General features: G+C 48.9%; 4 protein-coding genes across 4 annotated transcripts; 1 reads left to right on the plus strand and 3 right to left on the minus strand.

The window, feature by feature from the left end:
- Nucleotides 1–3430: 3430 nt before the first annotated feature.
- On the minus strand, nt 3431–3862 carry PV10_02457 (uncharacterized protein; the record flags this gene model as incomplete). The annotated part of the gene is made up of 1 exon (XM_016366775.1): nt 3431–3862. The coding sequence occupies one exon, from the start codon at nt 3860–3862 to the stop codon at nt 3431–3433; it is 432 nt and encodes a 143-aa protein (XP_016226293.1).
- Nucleotides 3863–7948: 4086 nt separating this feature from the next.
- On the minus strand, nt 7949–9187 carry PV10_02458 (uncharacterized protein). The gene has a single exon (XM_016366776.1). The coding sequence runs from the start codon at nt 9147–9149 to the stop codon at nt 8508–8510; it is 642 nt and encodes a 213-aa protein (XP_016226294.1). The 5' UTR covers nt 9150–9187; the 3' UTR covers nt 7949–8507.
- An 11164-nt stretch (nt 9188–20351) lies between these two features.
- Nucleotides 20352–22640, minus strand: PV10_02459 (uncharacterized protein). The gene is made up of 2 exons (XM_016366777.1): nt 22197–22640; nt 20352–22144 (listed from the first exon to the last, which is right to left on the minus strand). Exons 1-2 carry the CDS (start codon nt 22544–22546, stop codon nt 21850–21852), a joined length of 645 nt encoding a protein of 214 aa, XP_016226295.1. The 5' UTR covers nt 22547–22640; the 3' UTR covers nt 20352–21849.
- On the plus strand, nt 20580–21152 carry PV10_02460 (uncharacterized protein; the record flags this gene model as incomplete). Its single annotated transcript, XM_016366778.1, has 1 exon — nt 20580–21152. The coding sequence occupies one exon, from the start codon at nt 20580–20582 to the stop codon at nt 21150–21152; it is 573 nt and encodes a 190-aa protein (XP_016226296.1).
- Nucleotides 22641–22836: the final 196 nt, after the last annotated feature.

Raw genomic sequence — 22836 nt, forward strand, 5'->3', positions numbered from 1 at the left:
CTAGATTTCTTCAAAACGCATTCGCACTAACAATGTTGTTGTTTCCCATGTCTCATCTGCGTAGTGACCCGCGGATTACTACCACAAGTATATTCCCCAGGTCGAAGATATATAATCCCCTTCTGAACCCAACATACCTCTGCTGGAAAACACTCCATTCTCGTGTATATATATCCAGAACGTCTTGCAAGCCTTGATCCATTCAAAGTTTTTCCTGCTCTTCAACTTCGCTACTAGGAAACCAAACCCATACAACAACCACCTAGACATGGCTGCCACCGTTTCAAGGTTCACTGAGCCCATGTACCATTTCGGTGTGGGTGGTGCAGGTAAGACCTTTTGATCTCCATGTTTTCAACCTGGTCAATGCTAACTTGTTCCCCTAGGAAACAGAGCCAAATCAACCGCTTCCGTTTCCCAGAAAATTGTCTCGGACAACATCTACCAGCAAGACCTGAGCTATCGAAGCTTTAGCACGGGCGTTGGAGGATTTGGAAACTTTTCCAAAGCAACCAGAGAACAAGAGCCAGCCGACATCGACATCCTGCAATTGCTTCACGACAGTCGCGCTCCACGAAAGATGTCTGCCAACGTCAAGTACCACACCGGTATCGGTAAGTATAGCTTTTCTCTTCCCTGAAGTCCTTCGCTGATATAGTTCGCAACAGGAGGTTATGCAAACATTTATGAACCAACACTTTCAGAGATTCAGCAGGCTCAAAGGGACAGCGAATCTGCACGTCGTCGCTCTCTGGCAGAACTTGCACGAAGGAAGAACTCATCCGCCACAAATAGCAGCAGCAACAGCAGCCAGAGTAGCCCGAGGACAAGCTTTGCTGATTCAATGAGGGGTCTTTTCGGTGGCCAGTCTTCGTACAAGGCGTAATCTAGCGTCTTTCTCTTGTAACTTGTTATTAGCGATATAGCGTTTGCGTCGTTGGACTAACGGCGTCGTGGGGAAACTATTTAGAGTGGCGATTCTCCAAGTTTAGTGTTTAGCCTCCTTCATAGTTCCTCTCCGCTTGGTCTTGTTTTCTTTGTCTCGATGTCATGATAGTTCCATTCTGCGGTCGAATGTTGGTAGGTAGCTTTTCCAAATGTTCCATTCTAGCAATCTCCATGTCAATGTCCATCTCGGTGTAGTCTCGCAGAGTTGAATTATTGCTCTTGCCGGAAGTTTGAGGAGTTTTGTATGCATCGCTCTCGACCTTGGAGAGGTCAACAAACTCGGAGATGTCATTCATGTTGCCGAAATTGCTGTCAGCACCATAGTAGCTCTGGCCGTTCTGACTACCACCACTCTTTTCTTGATCCGTGAAGGTGATTGACGCCCGATTCTGTCCACTCCGAGGGCCGACAAAATGGACCAACTTTCCCAAAATGGCGAACTCGAGTTTGAGCTTGATTGAGTAGAAGACGGGCTTGGTAGTGGTTTCGAGGATGTACAAAGAGGCACACTCAAGGCCCAGCAGTGCAAGATCCATTATAATAATTAGAATGTTGATCGCCATAAGCTGGTACATGAGCCGTTTGGTGTTGGCCTGGACTGAGGTTCGGAGGATTCGGATTGTTTCAATAATATAAATTGATGACAGGATAATCTCTTGCAAGAAGAATCCACACATTTGGATCTTCTCCATGATATTGTACCCACGCACAAACACCATCGTTTGAGTATCGCTGTTGGATCCAAAAGTCAACACAGTCGTAGGGATATGTAGCACAATGGCATCTGTTTTACACCCTTCAGTCAGCCGAATTCTCTTGCCATGGCACAGGCAGGCTGGACCACCAAGACTCACTGATAATGATCATCCACTTTGTGTAGAGAAGTATCTTATCTCCCTTTTCACCCGTGACTATCAGATGCAGACGCGACCACAGAACGACGGACTGGCCTGTCACCATGGGGTACCACCCGATCGAGAGGAGAAACACCGAAAACCATTTTGCGCCGCCGGTGAGGATGGAGAAATACTTGAAGATGAATCCCAGCGAATACGGGATAATACCCAAGCTGGATATCACCAAACTCCAGAAATAAAGGCCGCGGAACTTGTTGAAGGTGCCGAAGATGAGGATTTGCAGTTCGACCACGTTGTACATGGACAGGCCTAGCAGGAATGCAATAACCACCTTCAACGCCAGGCTGTCGCCATCGTAGCCCCCTGTGATCCCTCGCCCCGGCGAACTGGTTGACGGTGCGGAGGAAGACATCGAGGACTGGGCAGTCGATTCGAACGAATTGTGGCGGATTGCGGCCCACGCCTGCTCTGAGACATACTGTCACCCCTTCACCACCCGTCGTCGAAGTGGTTGATAGCTATGGCGGTCGTTCTCGCTCGAACTGTCGCAAGGGAAGCTGCACCTTGTCGTCGTGACCCAAAACTGCGAAAAGAGGAAAATGCAGAGTTTCTGAGGTTTTCCTAGGAGGAAAACTCAAAGCCCACAGTACTTAGTGGGCTTGGACGCGCCCATTGGTACATGCGCGTCGGGTCTAAGTAGGTCATTAAACCTCCAAACCCCGTGGGACTTTTGACTCCATAGTTACATCATTGCCTCCCTATTTCTTGGTGTAAGCTTGGTCATCTTGTGTATACCCCGCGGCGGCTGAGGCTTGGAATTTTGTCGATCAATGCTTGGATTAAAGTGATCTCACCCACGGCAGCTCGGTATCCTGGATCTGGCTAAATCGTCAGCAGTGCAATGGCCAGCGGCTTGCCTCTTTTGACTCCAACTTACAGTACGTAGATCTTTGCTTTAGACAGGGCGAACACCCTAATTGCCACTCCTAAGGCACGGGAAATCCGGGGCCCCGTCCCCATAGGCTCTAGGCAGTCTGCCTTAATTGAAGCCTTAGTTAATGGTGTCAATCCTCAATTTGTGCACAGTACTTGAGTACTTGAGTATTTCCAAGCGGGCTGGGACCCCAGGATTAAGAATAACTGACTCACACCTGGGGCATCTCCACGCCGTGTCGGTGTCTAGAAGATGGCAAATCCACGCGACCACCCACTCCTGCCAGTTGACAAGAAACGTTCAGAGCCCTTTGGTGGTGGTGGTGTTGCTGCCGACTGACGACAAGGGTTCCCGTACCCACCTTCATGCTTACACACTAGGTTTGGCTCGATCTTTGTGGGCTGACATACATTTTCCAATGTCACACCTTCCATTCACCCTTTCACTAGTATCTTTGTTGGTCACGCACCTGTACATGTTAACATGGAAGCGAAGAGGTTATACCTTCTAAGAGTTACTTATCATTAGAGCTGGGATGACGCTAGGTATATGAGCAATGAATACATTGAAACCCTCGCCAATATTGGGGTTTTCATGACTTAGTGCTCGGTCTCCAAGTGCCTGGATGGAGCAGCAGTCTCGGCCTGTCGCTGATAGACGGTTCCAATATCATTCTCGTCCTAGATACCCGTCAGTGCGTTTCAATCAAAGCGGAACTGCCATCATACTGACCCCAGCTTCTCGGACGAAGCGGACCAGTGAACTTCTTGACATCGCTAGCCAGAATGGCGACCAACTCTGTGCCTAGCACTCTCATCTCTGCGGCCAATTCCTTATCGACAGTGCCTGGGCCTTGGGCGGAAGCGGACTGAGCACATTCCCTTATTCTAGTAAAGGTGGCATGCTCCTGGATGGACAGAAGATAAGATCTAGACATGATCTCATCAAGCAACCTGTGGATGCTAACAGTATCGAAGTCAATGTTGTAGTAGGTTGTGTTCTTAAATCTATTGTCTCGTGTGGCTGATATCAATGCAGCTCGCCATTCTCTCATGATCTTCTTGAGGTCGCCGGGGGTCCCCACAAGCTTTGCTGCGATACGAGCAGAACGGCGGAGCTCCATATCGATGATCGGTAATGTTCAGGAGGGCGTAAACAAATGGGCCTGATGGAAATGAGAAGGCCAACAATCTGTACAAGGGAAATGTGAAAGGAGGAGAGGGTTTCCAGGAAGGGTTCGGGCCTCCTGCTCGGGGTGGGAGGGATAGACTGATAATTGACCGACGAGATGAAGGTGAACGACAGCAATGAGCTTGATGTGATTGATTTGAAAGTAAGAAAATGCTGTTTGAGGGGTTTGTGGTAAAGCAAGGAGTCTATGCGACGAAGGGGATGAGAGAGCTCAACGTCGTCGAGACTAAACAGGAAAGACTTGGATCTGTGGATAAAAATATATAGGACAGTGAGAGGGAGCTACGGCTTGGCTTTCAAGCGAGGGGCACACTGACTACGACTCTGCTGCGATGATATCGCATTGTCGAAGGTTATTCACTCATTCAGCTAGAGGAAAGCGTGTGAACCCAGGTGGCGGATTGCGGGTTGGGATGAACGCTTGGGCTGAACGCTTGGGACGACCGCGATGGCGAGGTGAAAAGCACGGAAGCCAAGATAATGATGGAGGGGCGACGATGATACCACTCACAGGCAGAGTGCTAATGGGAATACATCAACGGTGAATCTGTTCACAGCTCATACAGCCTGATGAAGGGCACTATACAAGGACTCAACTTGCTCTGCTGAGAGCATTCGATTGGTGTTTCTCAAAGATCAATCAAAGACTGAGATTTTGTCTATGGAAGCGTTCACAATATGATTAACTGCCTTTATCGAACAAAAATGTTCTCACAGCCTCAGTATGCCCAAGTACGTGGAGCACCACTGGCATCAAGAGTGCCCTTCTTGTTCATACGTCCATACCAGAGCCTCAGCGATGCTGCCATTGTAGCCACAAAGAAACTACATCCTGCACAAACAAAATTCCCTGTGTGATAGCCTGTAGCTGCCTCGTCGCTTTTCCAAATCCATTGGGCGATAATCTGCCCGATTCCTGCGCATGAATTGTTCAAGGCGATCGCAAACGGGATGGTCAATAGACTCGGTGTGTTGCAAGTCACCCAATTAGTCATAGACGGAGCCACTGGAAATGCTCCGCATGCTGCTAGACATAGACATCCATAACGTTGGATATAGGCATCTGCCGGAAGCAGTCCAGCTGTGAGCCAGCCGATTCCCCCAATGATAGATGCCACAGTGATGTGCCAACCGCGAGCGTTGAAATGGTCGGCTGAATAGGACAGACTGATGGCCACGACGAATCCAATGCACCAAGGTGGTACCGTCATGAGTTGGGCTTTGATCGAGGTATATCCGAGTCCTCTGACGATTGTGGGTGTGAAAAAGGTGAAGGAGCCTTGAGGCACGACATCGGCTACCTGTTAAATGGAATATCAGTCCAACACCTCTAAGAGGGCAGGTCGAGGGGCCTACATAAGCGAGATAGTGTGCCAGCATTCGTGGATTGAAAAGCGTTTCTAGCCTTTCTCTTCGTGAGGCATGGTCCTGGTTATAACCACCGCCTCCTTTCTGAAGTCGTTCTTCCGCGAATTTTTTGTCCTCTGAACTGAGCCATCTTGCTCGAGCGGGGTAGTCTGGAAGACAGAATATGACTGGAATGGCGCTGAGAAGAGTAATAATGCCTTCGATTATGAAGCTAGAACAAATCGTAGTTAGCATACGTCTTGTCAGTGTTGAAGGAATCTTGGGAGGACGGACAGCCAACGAAACCCTTGTAGTCCAGCAGCCCCGTTGATATGGCCTACACCAAAAGCAATTGCGCCTCCAAATGCACCAGCAAGGTTGCAGAATGCAACCACGCAGGCGATTCGAACGGCACGTTCATTGAACCGATACCAGATGGTGATGAAGTACACGATTCCTTGCCAAATTAGGCTTTTTCCGAATGCGGAGGATACAGTATCTATCCAGTTTTTGTCACTTACCTGGGAAGAAGCCAGCCTCAAACACGCCAATGAAGAATCTGATTACAACGACAGCAGCGTAGCTATGCACTCCAGCGTGCCCAATGGTCAATGCTCCCCAGGAAAATAGTAAAAATGCCAGCCACAGCGATGGACGAACGTAATGCTTCATGACCCACTTCAAAGATTGCTGTTAGAGCTTTCTATAAGACAGAAGCACATTGATGGCTCACATACGTTAGATGGTACTTCAAAAATGGCGTAGGCTAGTGAGAACAATGTGACAGTGATAGCATATCCATCAGCAGTCATGCCTGTTTGCGAGAGAAGGTCGTCGCCAGTCTCAGCATTGAGAACTCGAGAGTTGCCCAGGTTGCCACGGTCTAAGAAATTCAAGAGATATATCCAGCAGCAAAGAGGAAGAATGCGAATATCGAGTCGTTGATTCAGCTTTCTACTTCTCTTTTCGTACGCAACGGAATCAGACGCGTCGGAAGCAGATTTACCAATCTGCTGATACTGCTATCAAGTTAACCAGAGCTGTCGCAATAAGTGTTCGTGGTTTACGTACCTCACGAACACCGTCTTCCAAATGGTCTGGCGGGTGTGTTTTCTCCATTGTTGCGATGTTTGGTGGCAGAGACTAATGAAAGAGGAGACGAACAGAGAATTATGGCAGCATAAATCACCCTAGATGCCTAGTGGATGTTGATTCCGTCGGTTTAGAAACCGGTTCACCGACATGGTCGGAGTCTACACCGTCCAAATCATATCAAATCAAGGCCATTAAGCAAATAGCTTATGCGGAGTATACCCACGTCGGCAAATCATTATACCAATGGCCAGCCTCAGAAATGCAACCCCCGCGCGGAGAACCTGGCCGTATGATGATCTCAGGCTCTATTTGAAAAGCCTATTGGGTGAGCTTCTCAGGTAGCTGCAATTCAAGAGTTCCGGGTATGTCCTCTCATGGATGCCGGTAGTAGATCATTTCCTCGACTCTTGTTGCATAGCTGCTGCAACCCTATGGAGTGCCAACGCACAGAAGGGAAACCCGGTAAGGACGGACTTGTAATATCCTGTACCCCGTCTCAGCCCGAGTTCAGGCGCTCCCTTCCCGTCCATATACATTTGGCGAAGGAAAATTCATGTATAGGTACGTTATTCAGTTTCCCTGTGGAAAGCACCACGCAAGTCTGGCTCTAGCCAAGTGGCCAAAAAATGGTTCGGCTACATAATGGGTGGGTGGACAGATTCAGATCACGTGTCAGGCCAGATTGTTCAGGGGTTCACGGGGTCATTATTACCAGTATCTTCCCCGCTTTGTATGTTTTTTGAGTATGAGATGCATCGATTACTATGAGCCGTCTACCTATATACAGCACGATCATACTGCTCTGTTGTCAGGACTCGAATGGTAGTATATGCTGCATTCTCCCAGATAGCATCATTTTCTTCATTGTTCAAACTGAAGGACGCATAGAGATCCCCTGTATAGCTGTGTCGTTCGCCCATCATTCGGGCGATTGGCCTACTTAGAATGTACTAAAATGTACAACTAACCCTAGGTCGCCTACATAGCAGCAAGACCTTTCCCCTAGGACCCTTTCTCCATGATAGTCTCCTGAGCTTAATTCTCTCAACGGCCTCTTCTCTACAGTACTCTCCGAAGGGGACTTCTCTATAGCACACTATATCTAGGTAACTCTCCCTAGGGCACTCCTCTCTAGAGTATCTTCTTAATGGCACCCTCCTAAGGACATTTCCTCTAGGGTCTAAACCTTAGGGCACTCTCCCGAGGGCACTCCTCTCTTGGGCGTTTTCTTCACGACACGCTCCCAAGGACACTTATTGATATGACCTCTTCTCTAGGGCACTTTCTACAGGGTACTCCTCTCTGGGGCGTCTTCCTCATGGCACCCTCCCGAAGACACTTATCGATAGGACCTCTTCTCCAGGGCGCTCTTCTTGGGGCACTCATCTCTAGGGTGTCTTCTTCATACAACCGTACCCAGCACACTTTCTCTAAGGATCTATTCCTTAGGGCACTCTCCCTGGGGCACTTCCCTCTGGGGCCTCTTCTTCAGGGTACTCTCCTAGGCACCACTACCTATGAGGGGGAAAATTCGAACTTTGAAATTCTATTTGTTGTGTGGCACGATGATATGAGACCCATACCTAGATAACACATTGTGCTCTATTCATGGACCGATCAGGCGCTATCTAATTACTACTTTACTTGTCACTTGGCGACAATGCAGAGTAAGAATAGGGCTGACCATAGGATGCTCGGTACCGTGTTGATGTATGGTAGCATCTTGCCAGTACTGGATATCTGAGAAGGCCGACAATGCTTGCGCCGTTGATGCCATTCGTTGATGATCAGTTAGATCAGATAGATGCCGGCCAAGGAGTGAGATGAAATGTAGTCCAAGCCAATATACATGCATAACCAGTATGTGCACGAGAAGGCTGTTGAAGGTCGAGAGACATAGTTTATGTCGTTGAACCACCTCAGATTCGCATTGATGTATGCGCTGCAATTGTAGGGGCGCCGGGGGCGGTGTGAAAGGGACTCTATTGTCGCTGACAGGTCCCAAACTGGCGGGCTTCGGCAAGGCCTGAGGGCTCACGGAGCAGTTGGCATCACTGCTGACCCTGTCTCCCCGGGATATCCTGGGTATTGATGCCGTTGAATATAAGGTAAAAATGGTTATGGCCTTGAATAGATCACCGCTGAGGCGTTCTGGGTATAGTTCTCACTTCTTCAGCTGCAGCTTCCCGCTGCAATTCTTGGAGCCATCCACTGTGCATCACAGGATGCGACCAGACACCAGCTTGCTCCCCTTGCACACCAATCAGCGGAGGGTTGTGACCAGACAGCCGGGTGACCGATGCAACAGGGCTGGGTGCTCTGGGCATGGTGTCCACATATGACGGCGGTCTCGTGGGTCGGCTGGCCCATCTCTCTAAACTGCCTCTTCCAAGCACCGAGTATGAGATTGTTTCCCCAGTTGGCATGGCAGTCAAGTCAGTTAGTCGGGTTGATGGGATCGACACCACTGAGGATCTGGGCGAGAGGGGAGGTGGTGGAGTGTTATCGTCGTCTAATGTCCGGAAGGTGGTATGTGCTTCGGGCACATCGCATTTCTCGTCGACTCTTAACAACGCCGTATGGGCTATATCCGTGTACAAAGGAGGATTATCGTCATGCACTAAGGACCGGGGACGATGGTAACTGGGTCGATGAGGAGACTGGTAGGTGGCGATAGCGTTGGCAATACGAGCATGTCTGGCATCGGCATCGGCATCCGTCTTTGCAGCTGAGGGGACTGAGTTGCAGCATGAGAGGATAGAACTGAGCAGCGTCATGTTTGTAGGCTCTTCCTTCTCATGCAGATGTTCATCTGAACGATCGACATGATGGGTCGCAGGAAGCCCGAGGGGCCAGTTGTGAGACGACGACGCCGACGCCGACGCCTGGCCTTGGCATGACCGGTCAAGTCTATTTTAGGACGCAGGTGACGCTGCCTTGTGCTCGGAGGTTGCCAAGTAATACGCAATACTCGTAAATCACGTATTTGGGATTGGATTATCTTATCTGGCGATAGCCACAGATAGTCAGCTGCTACATGGCTCTCTGCCACTCTGGATTTATGCAGCATTTTGCAGATAGGATCATTAACATATGAAAGATGCTTAGCTATTGAGTGTTCTATCTATGCCTCTCCTGCGTACATTTTCATTATAGGCATGGCTCCTTCCTTGATTGCCTCGAAAGGAGCCTTCTTGGATTTCTCATAGATGCTTTTCGTCGACTGCATCAGTTGCTCCCGTACTTTCGGCCAATCGACCCCAGTTAGCTTGCCCTTTTGCTTGACAATTTGACCATCAATGAACACTGTATCAATATCTGATCCGTTGGCGTACAAGACCAGAGCCATCACTGGGTCTCCGGTGGGAGATAACCTAGTAGACGTACACTTGGTAAGGACCAAATCAGCTCGTTTACCAGGAGTCACGCTTCCAATCACATCTTCAAGGCCCACAGCACGTGCACCACCCATAGTCGCCAGTTCCAAAACTTCTTCACATCGATGGGAGATGACGAACGGAGTCTTCTCTGCCGCGTGGTGCTGTAGATGTCGCTCCGTCTGAAGCATAAGCCGCATTTGATGAAACATATCAGCAGGAGTACTGGATGTGACATCGACACCAAGGCTTGCATTACAGCCACGTTTGTGAGCCTTGAATGCAACAGGGTGACCCATCCCCATCTGGATCTCGGTGTCAGGAGTGCTTGAAATTCCAACAGCATTCCCGTAAATTGCTTCCAGCTCATCGTCCTGGAAAGTCGATCCATGGCTGAACAACATGTCAGGTCCAAGAAGGTTGCGATCATTCAACTGACGGACGACATGTAAGCCACGGTCCCACAGGTCCATGGCGACGTGGCCTGTCACCACCGCAGCTCCTAGAGAACGACCATATTTAATCTCGTCGACCGCCTCATCTATCGTGCATGCCTCGATTTCTGCAGGGGCAAACCCGAATCGGAGAACATCGGTCTTGGTATTAGACTTGAAGTATGTCTCTCGAATCCGCTTTGCATCCTCTAGCCGCCAATCTGGCGTCTTGCTCTCCCTATCAGCATCCATGGCAGATCCAGGCCAGGCAGGATTTTTAAAGAGTCCATAGCAAAATGTACCTCTGACTTTAGCATCCATTAGAGCTTGGACGGCGGCGTCAGAGTGGGCTGGAGAATTCATGATATGAGAGTGGTCGATGATATACGTAATGCCATTGTCGATGCCCTCCAGCGCGCCACAGTAGTTCCCCAGGTATGCATCCTCTGCCGTGTAACAGGAGCCATACACGCACCGAATATGCAGAAAGTAATCACTTAGAACGTGATCTGCGCAAACAGTGCGAAGCTGTGTCTGCCATGTATGGCGATGAGTATCGACAAACCCCGGGGAAACAATGGTGTCAGTTGCGTCAATGACGGTGAAGTTTGTCGGCGTGCTCAGATTCGGCTCGACCTTGGTGATCACACCATCTTCGATGAGCACGTCACAATTCGGCACCACACCGATGGACTTGTCCATTGACACGACTGTACCATTCTTGAGGTGAAATTTAGCACTCATGGTGGTGGGGTTTGTTTTGTTGCTCTGTCCAGTGTCTCTGAAGAGGTGCAACAAGGTATATGATCTAGAGCCAGACTCAGGATCGCTCTTGCTCTGTCCAATGTCTCTGACGGATCAAGTCCTCGCTATATAGTTGAGAGTCGGTCCATTTTTGAGGGATCCTGACTCTAGCTCTAGATCATATACCTCGGTGTACCTCTTCGACTTTTCGTCTGGACCCACAACTGCTAATTCTCTCAGTCTAGGCAGCTGCGTGGTGACTGCAGCATATATCGTAGGAGCCACCTCTCGGTGTGCCTTAATGTCTGACAGCATTGCTTGCCTGAAGAACTCAACCGCGGGGATGATGCTTGGCTGGCATATCATAGGCGCAATGCTGTCGTAAGGTTCAGTGGCACCCCAAAAACCGTCAATAGGTACCTCGGAGAATCGGAGAATTGGGAAATCCCATTCTCCGATCGCCAACGCTTCTGGGCCCCCATAGTAGACTCGGGCTGACTGGCCTTTAGCCGCCAACATCATCATTGCAAAGGCAGACAGCATAGTTCATCGCCTAGCTATTCCAGTCCATCCTCCCCTTCCCCTACACTACCAGGTGTGATCTGTGACTATGTTTGTCACAGCTGGTCGACCTCGGAAGGCATGCGGACAGTGCAAGGCTCATAAGGTGAAGCCCCAGTGTTCTGATAGTGCGTCAGGGCTGGAAGCTGATGGTCGACCAGGTTCGCTGCTCTGGGGAAAAGCCCATATGTAAGAGATGTTCCCGCTTGCATCACCGTTGCCGCTACGAAACGATAACTCGAAATCATGGAGAGAGAGCAACCCAAGATCCAAACTGCCTGTTGGACCAGCTATCCCAAGCCGACACTTCAGACTCATGGTTGGCAAGCCAAAGGAGGGCACCGGCGGCATCCATTGGACACGCCGAATTCACGCCACCAGCGCCGCGATCAATGTTCTCACATGCACAATATCTTGGAATACCTATGCCGTATATCTTGAAACTTGTAGAGGCCTACTATTCCAATGTATACAACGCCTCTTTGTTGTTACACAAGGATTCTTTTCTGGCTGAGTTGGCCGTCGGGCGTGCTAAACCTCATGTCGTTTTGAGTGTATGTGCGTTTGGCCTCAAGTACGTTTCCATTGAGAGGGGAAAATTTGGTGTGCTGATGGAACTAGTTTTCACAACGATCCAAACAAACCCAGTGAATTCCAAGAATACGATTTTAGTGGTTCGTGGGCGCATCAGGCCAGCAGATTGGCATTCGAAGAGATTGAGGATCCACACAGTGATCTTGTTGTGACTTTCCTAAATCTAGCATTATATTCTTACAGTCAAGGTGAATGGAGGAAGTCTTATATCTATAAAGGTGAGGATACAAAGTGAAATTCTCTCCATAATCTATATATCTGACCGGGGTGTAGGCAATGCTGGACAGATAGCTCATGTGCTAGGAATGGGATGCTCTAGATCAGCATCTGAAGACTCTTTGGCCACCGAGAAAGACCGGCATCGATTCTGGGCCTATTATCTGATGCAATGTCATACAAGCGAACCCATGTCGCTAGGTGTTTCTCCAGACAAGATCAAGGATCTCACACTACCATGGAGGGAAGAAAAGTTCGATTCAGGGTTGCTACAATCAGCAACAACAACAACACTGGCATCTGGGCAGAGCAACGGCGACATCTTTTGCGAGCTTATCAAGGCTTTCACTCATTGGTAAGTGTATTATGCCCCGGAATTGGCTCGCATCCCCAGCTACGTCCCCTACTCATGCTTCCTTGATCTTCTGGCTACATAAAGAGAGCAATCCCCAACTGCTGTACACGTTGGATGAATTCTTAAGGCACATTCTGACCTATGATCGTAGGTCCGATGTGAATGCCCTCGTCAAATCTCCAGAAACCAGCATCAGTGAAAGACTTCATGCCATCCACGGACTGGAAGAAAGACTAAGTAGCTGGTGGTCCCAGGTCCCAGACCCGCTTCAGCTCACACGGTCGTCCATTGCAATGGTCCCACAGGACAACCTCCCCAATATACTTCTTCTCAACGTCGCATATCACCAATCCATGTGTGCGTTGCACGCTTCAATTGTTCCTCTATTCAGCTGGAGCTCTGAACAGGCGACATGGCCATCAGCACGTCAAATCTCCGCACAGAAGGCATATGAGCATGCGTGCGCTGTCTCAGCCTTATTCGATGCTACCCTGGCCACCTTTACTCGGGTATCTGCTATTCCGAGCTTCGTGGGATATGCTGCATATTGCGGATGTGCTATTCAAATTCCTTTTATGTGGGCTGCGGAGCCTGGTGTTCGCCAAAGAGCATGTGATAACGTCAAAGCAAATCTTCGCATGATACACATTTTATCCAAGTACTGGAAATTCACCTCAATCCTTGTGCGTATACTTTTGATTCTCACTGAAGGCTACAGAACTAATTCAAGTTGTGTCTGTGATAGAGAACTCATGTTCGATACATGTACAAAATCCATTCCAAGTCGGGCATTGTTCTTGAGAATGAGCCCAGGCTAGCGGATGTTCGCAAACTTATCAGGTTTAAACCTGCATCCACACGCGCACGAATCTACATCCTTGGCCACAATCAAATATTGTGGGAGGAGGGCGATATTGAGAAAAGAGCCGGCGTGGCTCCAGGGCTCGGTGGAGACAGCGATATTAACGAATCAAGAACTCCCACCCCGTTTGATGATTCTGGCCGCCTAGACTCTGACGCGCATCGGAGAGCCTCAACACTCGAGCAAACCACTAATATCGACGCTTCCCAGCCTAGCTTGTATGTTCACCATATGCCCAGGGGTCAGATTAACAGGCAACAACATGCTTCACAGCCTCTAGATGGACAGGAAGAAGAGACCTCTGAACTTTTTCGTCCGTTCCTCGATCCCGAAATGTTGGACCTTTTCCCTGACGGTCAGGCCATGGACTTCTCACAACTCAGGATGCCTTCCTCCTGGAACTTGGACTTCTTCGATGCCTGGGAGACGCTTGCTGAAGCTCCAACGATGGAGAGCCACCTCAGCATAAGTTGATCCTTCAGAGTTGCATAACCTTCCGTGAAATTTCATCAAAGGAAGCGCCGAAAATCTCACTAGCCGTGGTGAAGTTTACGGAATTCCTCAAACACCAGAAGTTTCGAGGATTCGACACACAGAGAGGTCACAAACACACCCCAAAAGGTCGTGCAGAGCTATGGATGACAGTTGTAGGAGCAGCTTCAACTTGTTCGGTCACATATAACAACTAAGGCCAGTAACTGGACAGGCACAACCAGGAAATACAGTAAATTCGGATTTGTTCGCCAGAGCAATGCGACACTCCAGTCCATGCTCATTAAGACGCAGTAGCCACATGTCATGCCTGAGATCGGTCTCGAACCTGCTGATATCTTCGAGGTGGGTCAAGGCTTGGCCGGTTCCTTGGGCTAAGCAATATTTTCTGTGCCCTGAGCACTGGGCTTGCTCTTCTCGTTGTCCGACCCGGATCCAAACCCCTCGATACGGTCGATTTCCTCATCCGTAATCTGGATGTCTCGCATATAGCCTGCCACCTCTTCATGGTCGCCAAATATCGCTGCGACCTCTTCCAAAGGCAGGCCCAGTGTATTCGGGAAGAAAAACCACATTATAATGGCTCCAATGGTACCCGGGATGATAAAGCATAGATAGAAGTACCAACCAATAGTTTCAAACGCGGTAGGAGCGGACTGCAGCCAAACGATATTCATCAATGAAATCATAGCCACGCCCAGACTCATTCCTTTCGCGCGGAGGTGCATAGGCCAGATTTCACTTATATAGATGAATTGCATCCCGTTCAGGAAGAAGTCATAGGGAACTTCGATGAGGAAGAGGAATGCAACACCGGCTCTGAGAGCAGCATTATTGCCGTCGGCGATGAACTTGGACACATTGGCATCGATTCCCGCAACCACTGATAAGACGATCATACATCCGAGAACGCCAACTGCGAGAAACTTGTTTCGTGGAAAGTGATCATTGAGGAAACATGCAATCACTGTAAACGCAAGTCAATATCTTGGGTGGAGGGAAAATGATGGTCTCCGTAGTGACTTACAGTCAAGCCCAAGTGCAAAGGTGAGCCAGGCAGCGCCATATAAAAGTTGTGTCGCGGTATCAAAGCCGAGATTCTTATAGAGCAACGGGCCTTAATCGGGTGGCTCGCGTCAGCAATCTCTGCTCACTGCTGTACTACTTGATCATAATGGACGTACCATAGTTATTGACGACCAGGATGCCTGAGCACTGGATGAATCCTGTAGTCCCCATAGTAATAAGAGCACGCTTGCGCAAGGATGGTTTGCGTAGGATATGCAACCAACTGCTCGGTAGGGTACGGTCGATGGCAAGCTAGAGAAATTAGTTGAATGACATGAGCGGAAATAAATATGAGCAAACGGCATAGCTCACCTGTTTAGTGATTTGAAGATATTCGGTGCGAGCAAATGTGTGATGTGGATCGTCTGGATCGTCATGCAGACGCAGAAGTAGTTCTCGAGCTTCATCGGCTCTTCCATGGAGAACAAGCCAACGGGCTGCACATAATGATGTTAGTGATATTGTGTCAAATCCATTTTTCAATCTGCAATTGAACACTTACGACTCTCAGGACACCAATACAGGCCTAGCAGTAGGCAAAGGGGGAAGAAGCATTGAATGGCGAAAGGGATCCTCCATGTTGCAGAACCACCGTCCTCCCAGTGAAAGATTCCAAATCCAAGCCAAGAAGCACACATATACCCGATAACGAGAACCACAGCATGAAGCTGTACAAGTGCACCTCGTAGATATGGTGGAACAACCTCAGCCATCCAGATAGGGACAGCGGCCAGGATCATAAAAGCTCCTGCGCCGGCAAAGAAACGAAATACAAGAAACATGGCCATGTTCACACTGCCAGCCAGAACAGCTCCAGATACCAGGCATAGCATAGCGCTCTGAGTTGCATCTTGTTAGAGACCAGACTTGATGTAAGATATGAACGACGAAGGGAGAGGGAGTAACTGACAATAGCTAATCCACCTTTTCTGCCAAGCCTATCGCTAAACAGTGGCAGAGTAAGAGTTCCGATCACACCTCCTGTTTGGAAGATTCCATTGGTAGCAGATAGAAGAGCAGTTGCATCCGGACGGGTGTCGAGATCAAAGGAGGTGATAAAAGTTGGCTGCGCTGAAAATGGAAATCAGCAATTCGACTTGCTATGGGCTATGTGCAGAGACCCACCGAGAGTGGCACTGATGACATTTGCAGTGTAACCATAGCAAAGGGAGCCGATGGATACAAATAGGATCATCCATGCGTTGTAAGCATTGAGCCGCTTTCGAGAATGGCCAGCGAACTCGCCGCTGGACCAGAGGAATTTTGTTAGACTAAAACCCATCGTACAGTTCAATATACAGTGGGAAAGACAGGAAGCGAAGCACCTTGACTCCTTGAATATGAATGGATCTAAGCACAGTTTATATCTCTTCATGCTTTGGCCCATATAGAGTTGCTGGATAACCTCGGTGCAGAACAAGCATCGAATAAGCTTTCTCTAACAAAGCTTGTTGTGGATCATCATTACTGCATACACCCCCGAGCCGTACCCCAGATCATTGGTGAGTTTACTCTTCCGAGGTCAATCTCCGCAGTCGAACCATACTTTGATCCTGGTAAAAGGGTAAATGATTGGTGCGAGTCATTCAAAGTTGAGTCAGAAGCACTTCTGAGTGGAGGGCAATTCCTGACTCGTTACAGAGGATCGTAAGACAAGAGAGTACCTCGGTGTCGATATTTTGTCGTTCCAAGTTTCTGGCAGCACTGACTCGTTACTAAATGTCGTAAGAATTGCAGATGTTACCGGGTCGAGCCGTATTCAGCAGCACTGACTCGCCAAGATGTCTTCGTATTGTGGCGCTCGAGACCGATGTAGTCCTTAATCTTGATTGGAGCGTCTGTCGTTCTGGCTGATTATACCGTCTTGGTCGGTGGGTTGTCTATTGAGATAGCGTGTTATTGCTTGACGAGTGTCAGTAAAGTTGTGATGGTGAGGCTACCTCTGTCAGTACGAGCCCCTGACTTTCCCCACGAATTTGCGGCAGTAAAATGGGTGACTGTGATACGTTACTTGTGGACCAATTAAGGGTGATGTCTTCTTCTCTAGAGGAATACACGGTTGGTGAGATGTGGCTCCCATGTTTTTGAAGCAATATACTTAGGAACATTCTGTGAATGGGGAACATTGTTGCAGCAGTAAGTTTTGGTTCCATGATGCTTCCCACATTCCCGTGCATAGATCGACATAAAGTAGAAACCTTTATAAATATATATACCTACATAGGTACACATATAAATATTTTGGGGGCTATAGCACGACTGAAACTAACCGACTTCGACTCCCCTTCTCGTTAGCCCCAACACCGCTTTATGTTAGCTACTTTAGGGCTCGATGTTGCCTCAAGATTGCATAGCGCAATGGAAAGAGAGTCTGACGATCTAACTTTTCGTTTGGAAGACTATCTACACCTTATTTTGTGCCTCCCATTCGGCAGTAGTCATGACATAGACTCCAAAAGCGTCCAGTTCCGCAATGGCCCTATCCTTTGTTTCTTGAGTTGTAGATTCGGTAGCATCGGATAGCAGAGTGACGTTGTACCCTAATTTGATACCGTCCATTGATGTACCACGCACGCAAGCATTGGTCACAAGTCCGCCAAGAACAATATTGTCGATTTTGTGAGCGCGTAATTCGTCGTTCAGCGTTGTGAATCGGTAGTGTTGGTTCTGTGTCTTCCCGTCAGTTTGGTTCCACCTACAGTATGATCCCACAGCTTTGCGGCAACTTACATCAGCAAAAGCGCTGTACGAATCTACAGTGTGGTTTTGGGCTTTCTTGATGTAGTTGACACTGGTAAAGTATCCTTCGAGCGTGTGAAGACGGGACTGAAGGCCTTCCTCAATTTCGGCGCCCCATGTGCCGGGCACGCAATGGTCTCTGCTCAAACTTTGGTTTTGGAAATCCCGCGTCGGCTCTGTAACGAAGGGTACCAAAGCCCTCTGCCCTGGAGATGCATTTTCGTGAGAAGATGCAAAACTGACGTGTCCAATTGGATGCCAATCTGTAATGGAAGCACATCAAGTTAGAACCAGGACAGTAGGCACACAGCAAAGGGGCCAGCTCTACCTTGCGATGCAATGATCAATGGCCATTCATGCTCGTCAAGAAGCTTGTATATTTGAGGCAAGATGGCAGGTGCACGGCTGTTGTTGAGAGATCCGGTGATGAAGTCATTCTGCACATCAACAATGATGAAGGCAGTGTTGCGGTGAAGATGACGTGAAAACTATACAATTTTCATCAGCACAAGCAGTGACTATATAGGTGGAGAGTGAAGCTAGCTCTCGAAAGAATAGACATACCGGAACAGCGCTTGCGCCAGTCAGAAGAGCAGCAAGGGCGCAGGTAATCCCATGATTGAACTTCATTGTCGCGGAAGATAGACTGATCGATTGAAGTGTCTGCTTTGGGGGGGGAGACAGGATGGGCAGGAGTGGAAAACTTGTCCAGAGAATCTCAAGACGAATACCAAAGAAGACTGGGCTCGCTCGAGAATTTTACTCGGCTTTATAGGTAGCCCAGGTCCCATTGACTCTTCAAGATACCGCCAGTATAGTAGGCCTCCGGTAGATGCTAACGATCGCGAAGTGGACATCGGGGATAAACGAAGTTCGTGACCAGCACCTGCTAACTCCATGAGGCCAATATTGCCTCCGAAACTGGGGCCATTGGTGGAGTATGTCCTCATGGACCGTCGCTTAGAGTCCCAGAAGGACGGTTCGAAATGTCTCTCATACCAAGACTGTTATCGGGGATGCCGCAATATCCTCTATACTGTGGGTAGACGCAACATTTGTGGGGCGTAGCAGCAATTCTGAGGAAGTGGGCGCTGTTCTCGGAACCCAGGCTTCGACTTGTTAGGACGGCGAAGGCTTCGGGGCCAAGATCGTTATCAGTGGACTTGCGCGCACGGAGCGGGAGCTAGGTGCGAAGGCATCCACTCCAGGCCGTCGAGATTCCATTATCAGATGATGTCACCTACAAAGTACGGCTCGACATTCGATACGGTCGTAGTATATTAGGTCTTATCTTAGGCTGATCACAGGACAGAATTATACATAGTAGCGATAGCACGTCGTACGCATTTATAGCTACCACGTGCAATGCCGAGAATCTGGAGATATGCACGTCATTGTCACGCTTATCCGTTGCATGATAGACGGAGTACTGCGGTGCGTTTGGCGGAGGGAGAAACCAAGGCGGGTGTACAACAGTTACTTTGCCACACGCTTTGCTTTATATGTGTTCTGGATAGATCGCCATGGTGAGGTGCGTAGAGCTTCTTGGTCAACCTGCCAACCCAGCTACCTAGAGTTGATCGATCGGACCCAAAATGTCTCTGGCCCCTTTTGCCTCGTCCTATCCGAACACTCATTGAATTAGGAATCGTATATCAGAAAATTCACTCACGCAGCGAGGGCAGGTCTTGTGCATGACCAATCTTTCCGCTTTGTGCGGTATCACACCTCCCTTTCCTCTCCTTCTACATGGCCTTGGCACCGGTAAAGTATAGCGGGCGCATTTAATGACGGTAGTGCCCAGGATCGAGACTGACAGAGGAGGGTGAGGACGGTTCGCAGGCGACTGAGCAGGCTAAGGAACAAGGCTGAGGCTGATGCTAGGCCGAAGTTAAGCCAGGTCACATGATACCTATGTAAAGCGGCATATACTGTAGATGTCCCAAACGGGTACCAAGAAAAGAAACTATATGGCCGCTGAATACTAATATACTCAGCGCTGGATCTTAACTTCTCTAAAGTCCATTCCCGACTCGAGACCTAAGTATCCCGCTACTTAACGAGAGTCGTGGCTAAGTTATTCTGAGCCATTTCTCAAACTCGAGTGAAAGAGCCCAGCCATATAGATAGTGAACTGTTTTATTTACTGTTGTTGGAACTCTCTCGATTCAGATCTTTTACTGGATCAACTCTTCTCGACCTCAGATGTATCTCAATCTCTTGGTTTGATTATAAATCGAACAAGGAATTGTTTCTGACTGCCGTTCGCATTACAAATTGAAATCCTCATGATCCAAATCCAGGCTCTCAACGCCAAGAGTCACAAAATCTCATCCATCACTGGAGAAAGAAATGCAGATTTGGCCAAAGACGCAAGATGCATAAAATGACCTACGTACTCGTTCACGTACTCGTGTACATACCAATGAATGTGTCCATGTATACGAATGAAACATGGGGAATGCGGCTAGTCAGTGTCATCCCATTTTCCGATTGCAGACCCACAATATACCGATTCAAGGATGCACAATACCGATCGGGGACCAAATACGGGGCCAGGTTTCGCAGTGGCCTCGAATGAAGATTGCTCTAGAAGATGATGGATTGATGCAGTGTCGGACATGTAGATTGTCCATCGTATTTAAGAGGTACACATCGTTTGTTCGAGGGCAGAACTTGGAAGACACCCGCTAGAGACCTTTCTCCCAAAGTCTTGTCTCACACCCCATCTCGCAACATATCTCATTGCCTTAAGTTGAGTCAAGATGTCCACTGACAGCGCACTTCCGTCGAATCTACCGGATCCAACTATTCATATCACAAGTCATGACTCGGATAGTCACGCCAAAGTGCACTCCTCATCGCGTAACAAATGGACATGGTACCAAGACATGGGAGTTGGCTTCAACGTGGTCTACACCACCTCAACCTTTCCTCCTTTGATGAATGATGAAGTCGATATCAAGTCCCATGAAGCCGTTATAGCTTCTGGGGAACTTGGACTTGTAAGGAAGAACGGGACTGTTTGTCGCATAGTGGATTTCGGCCCAGCATCTAAGCCACACATGCACCGAACTCAGAGTCTCGACTATGGGGTTGTGCTGTTTGGAGAAATCATAATGGAACTCGACGACGGTAGCGTCACCCATTTGAAGCAGGGTGACGTTGCTGTGCAGAGGGGAACAAACCATGCGTGGCGAAACCCGAGCACGACAGCTTGGTCGAGGATGCTTTTTGTATTGCAAGATAGCCAGCCTTTGATCGTGAATGGTCAAAGGTTGCGAGAAGAGATAGGTTCCGCGATCAAGCATATTCCCAACAGTGGAAACGATGTATGATGGGCTGTTCCAGATATTGAGAAATGGCAACGTCGTATACAAGCATCTACTCGACATGCAGAATTCGGCAGTTTTCGAATCCGGCTATGGTTTCATGAAGTCCTTTCAGGGGCCTGAGTAGTATCTGTTTCCAAACCATGAGTAATAGGGTGACGTCTTGTGAGATATGACTAGAACATATGACCCCAGATGCTGGTCTGCTAGTTGAATTGGGTATTTGTAAACAGATACCAGTGATTCTGACGGAAGTGCGGCGTAAGCCCTGAAGAGCGCCCCTCCCTGAAGATGAGTTATTTCAGTGCGTCTGGGTTGGAGGTTCGTAGAATCGGCTTTATCAGCCTTGTCGATATGCTGTTCTGTTTTTATTTGCAGGCGGCCGCCCGGTGAAGGTCTTCTCAAAGCTTTCTCCACTTGCCACCGAGCGTGGGAATGGCCGGTCATGAACCAGGCCAAATCGCACTGTTGATTGAGAGGGGAGAGGCGCGTGACATATAGTCACCATCTCGGTTGGTGACGAAGGTCGCGAGCAGTGAGAGAAGGATGCAGAGATTGCCGAATCGTGGCAAAATGTTGCATCAATCTCGTTGATCGATCGAGATACCGCGATGCAAAGCATCGTGGATGAAGTAAATGGCAGATTATCGCTTCGTTTCGTACAGGGGGTGCAGGGCAATGTTGGTGCCATCGTGAAGCAGTTTCAAACCGCAGATAGATCTTTTTCCAGCGCCTCGCGATGAGGGTCCAAACCATCAATCATGGCCTCCAGTTTCTCATCCATCTTCTTCAACTCGTCTTTCTTTCTAGTGTTTTCTTTGACCAAGGCATCTTTGACTTTGACCAACTCTAGTCTTTGTTGCTCCATCTTTTCGCGTTCTTGCTTTTCATGCTCAATTCTCAACGGCATCAACTCTTGCTCCGAGAGGTCGGATTGATCGGGAAACAACTCTAGGTATTCATCAACCGGCAGGAGAGGGAGATGGGTGTAAGCATGGCTGTGACTGTGTTAGCATGATCTAGAGGGAGATGTGAACTCGGACGACTCACTCGTAGCCATCACATGCACCGATCTCTCCCATAAGATGTCTCTGCTCATAGTACAAATTCTGTAGTTGTAATAACAGTCGATCCACTTCTTGTCTTGCTTCGGCGGTCTCTTGCTTGGTGGTCCTAGCACCGAATGCTGCACGACGACTCAGGCCGCGCAGTTTTGCCAGGTATGCGCTTAGGACCTTTTGTCGTTCGGCGAGTTCGGCTTTTGCATCAGGCGAGTGCTGAAGGTTGTCAGGCTGGTCTTGCAGCCAGGCGAGCGCCGAGACTGTTTGAGCTAATGTTGCGTGGGATGTTCTCAGAAGCGGTTGAAGGGTTGGGTCGGTGATGAGATCGTCGACCGCCATAGTGTATGCTCGCGACTTTGGATAAAGGAAAGGAGAAGAAGAGCGAGTGAATTGGTTTGTTGGACGTTGGGAAAAAGGTGGAATCAGGGAAACCTTTCAAGAACCTGGGGAAGGAACGCTGTCTGTGTCGCTGGTCGCACTTGCGAAAGTCACCTGCAAACAGGAACACAAGGACGACAAGGAAGGCGTGACCGAAACCCGCAACTCGCCAATCGGAGATCGTTCTCTCCGCAGAGTGGATTCCCGCCCTTCGAAATTATTACTCCGTAGCGAAGTGTAACATGTCATTA

The sequence above is a fragment of the Exophiala mesophila genome (assembly GCF_000836275.1).
Source record: "Exophiala mesophila strain CBS 40295 unplaced genomic scaffold supercont1.2, whole genome shotgun sequence".
NCBI lineage: Eukaryota > Fungi > Ascomycota > Eurotiomycetes > Chaetothyriales > Herpotrichiellaceae > Exophiala > Exophiala mesophila.

Coding starts and splice junctions, on each gene's coding strand:
- PV10_02458 (XM_016366776.1), bottom strand. CDS start 9,149: ATGACGCTGCTCAGTTCTATCCTCTCATGCTGCAACTCAGTCCCCTCA.
- PV10_02459 (XM_016366777.1), bottom strand. CDS start 22,546: ATGGCGGTCGACGATCTCATCACCGACCCAACCCTTCAACCGCTTCTG. Junction 22,145..22,196: donor GGTGCATGTGATGGCTACGA/GTGAGTCGTCCG, acceptor ACACAGTCACAG/CCATGCTTACACCCATCTCC.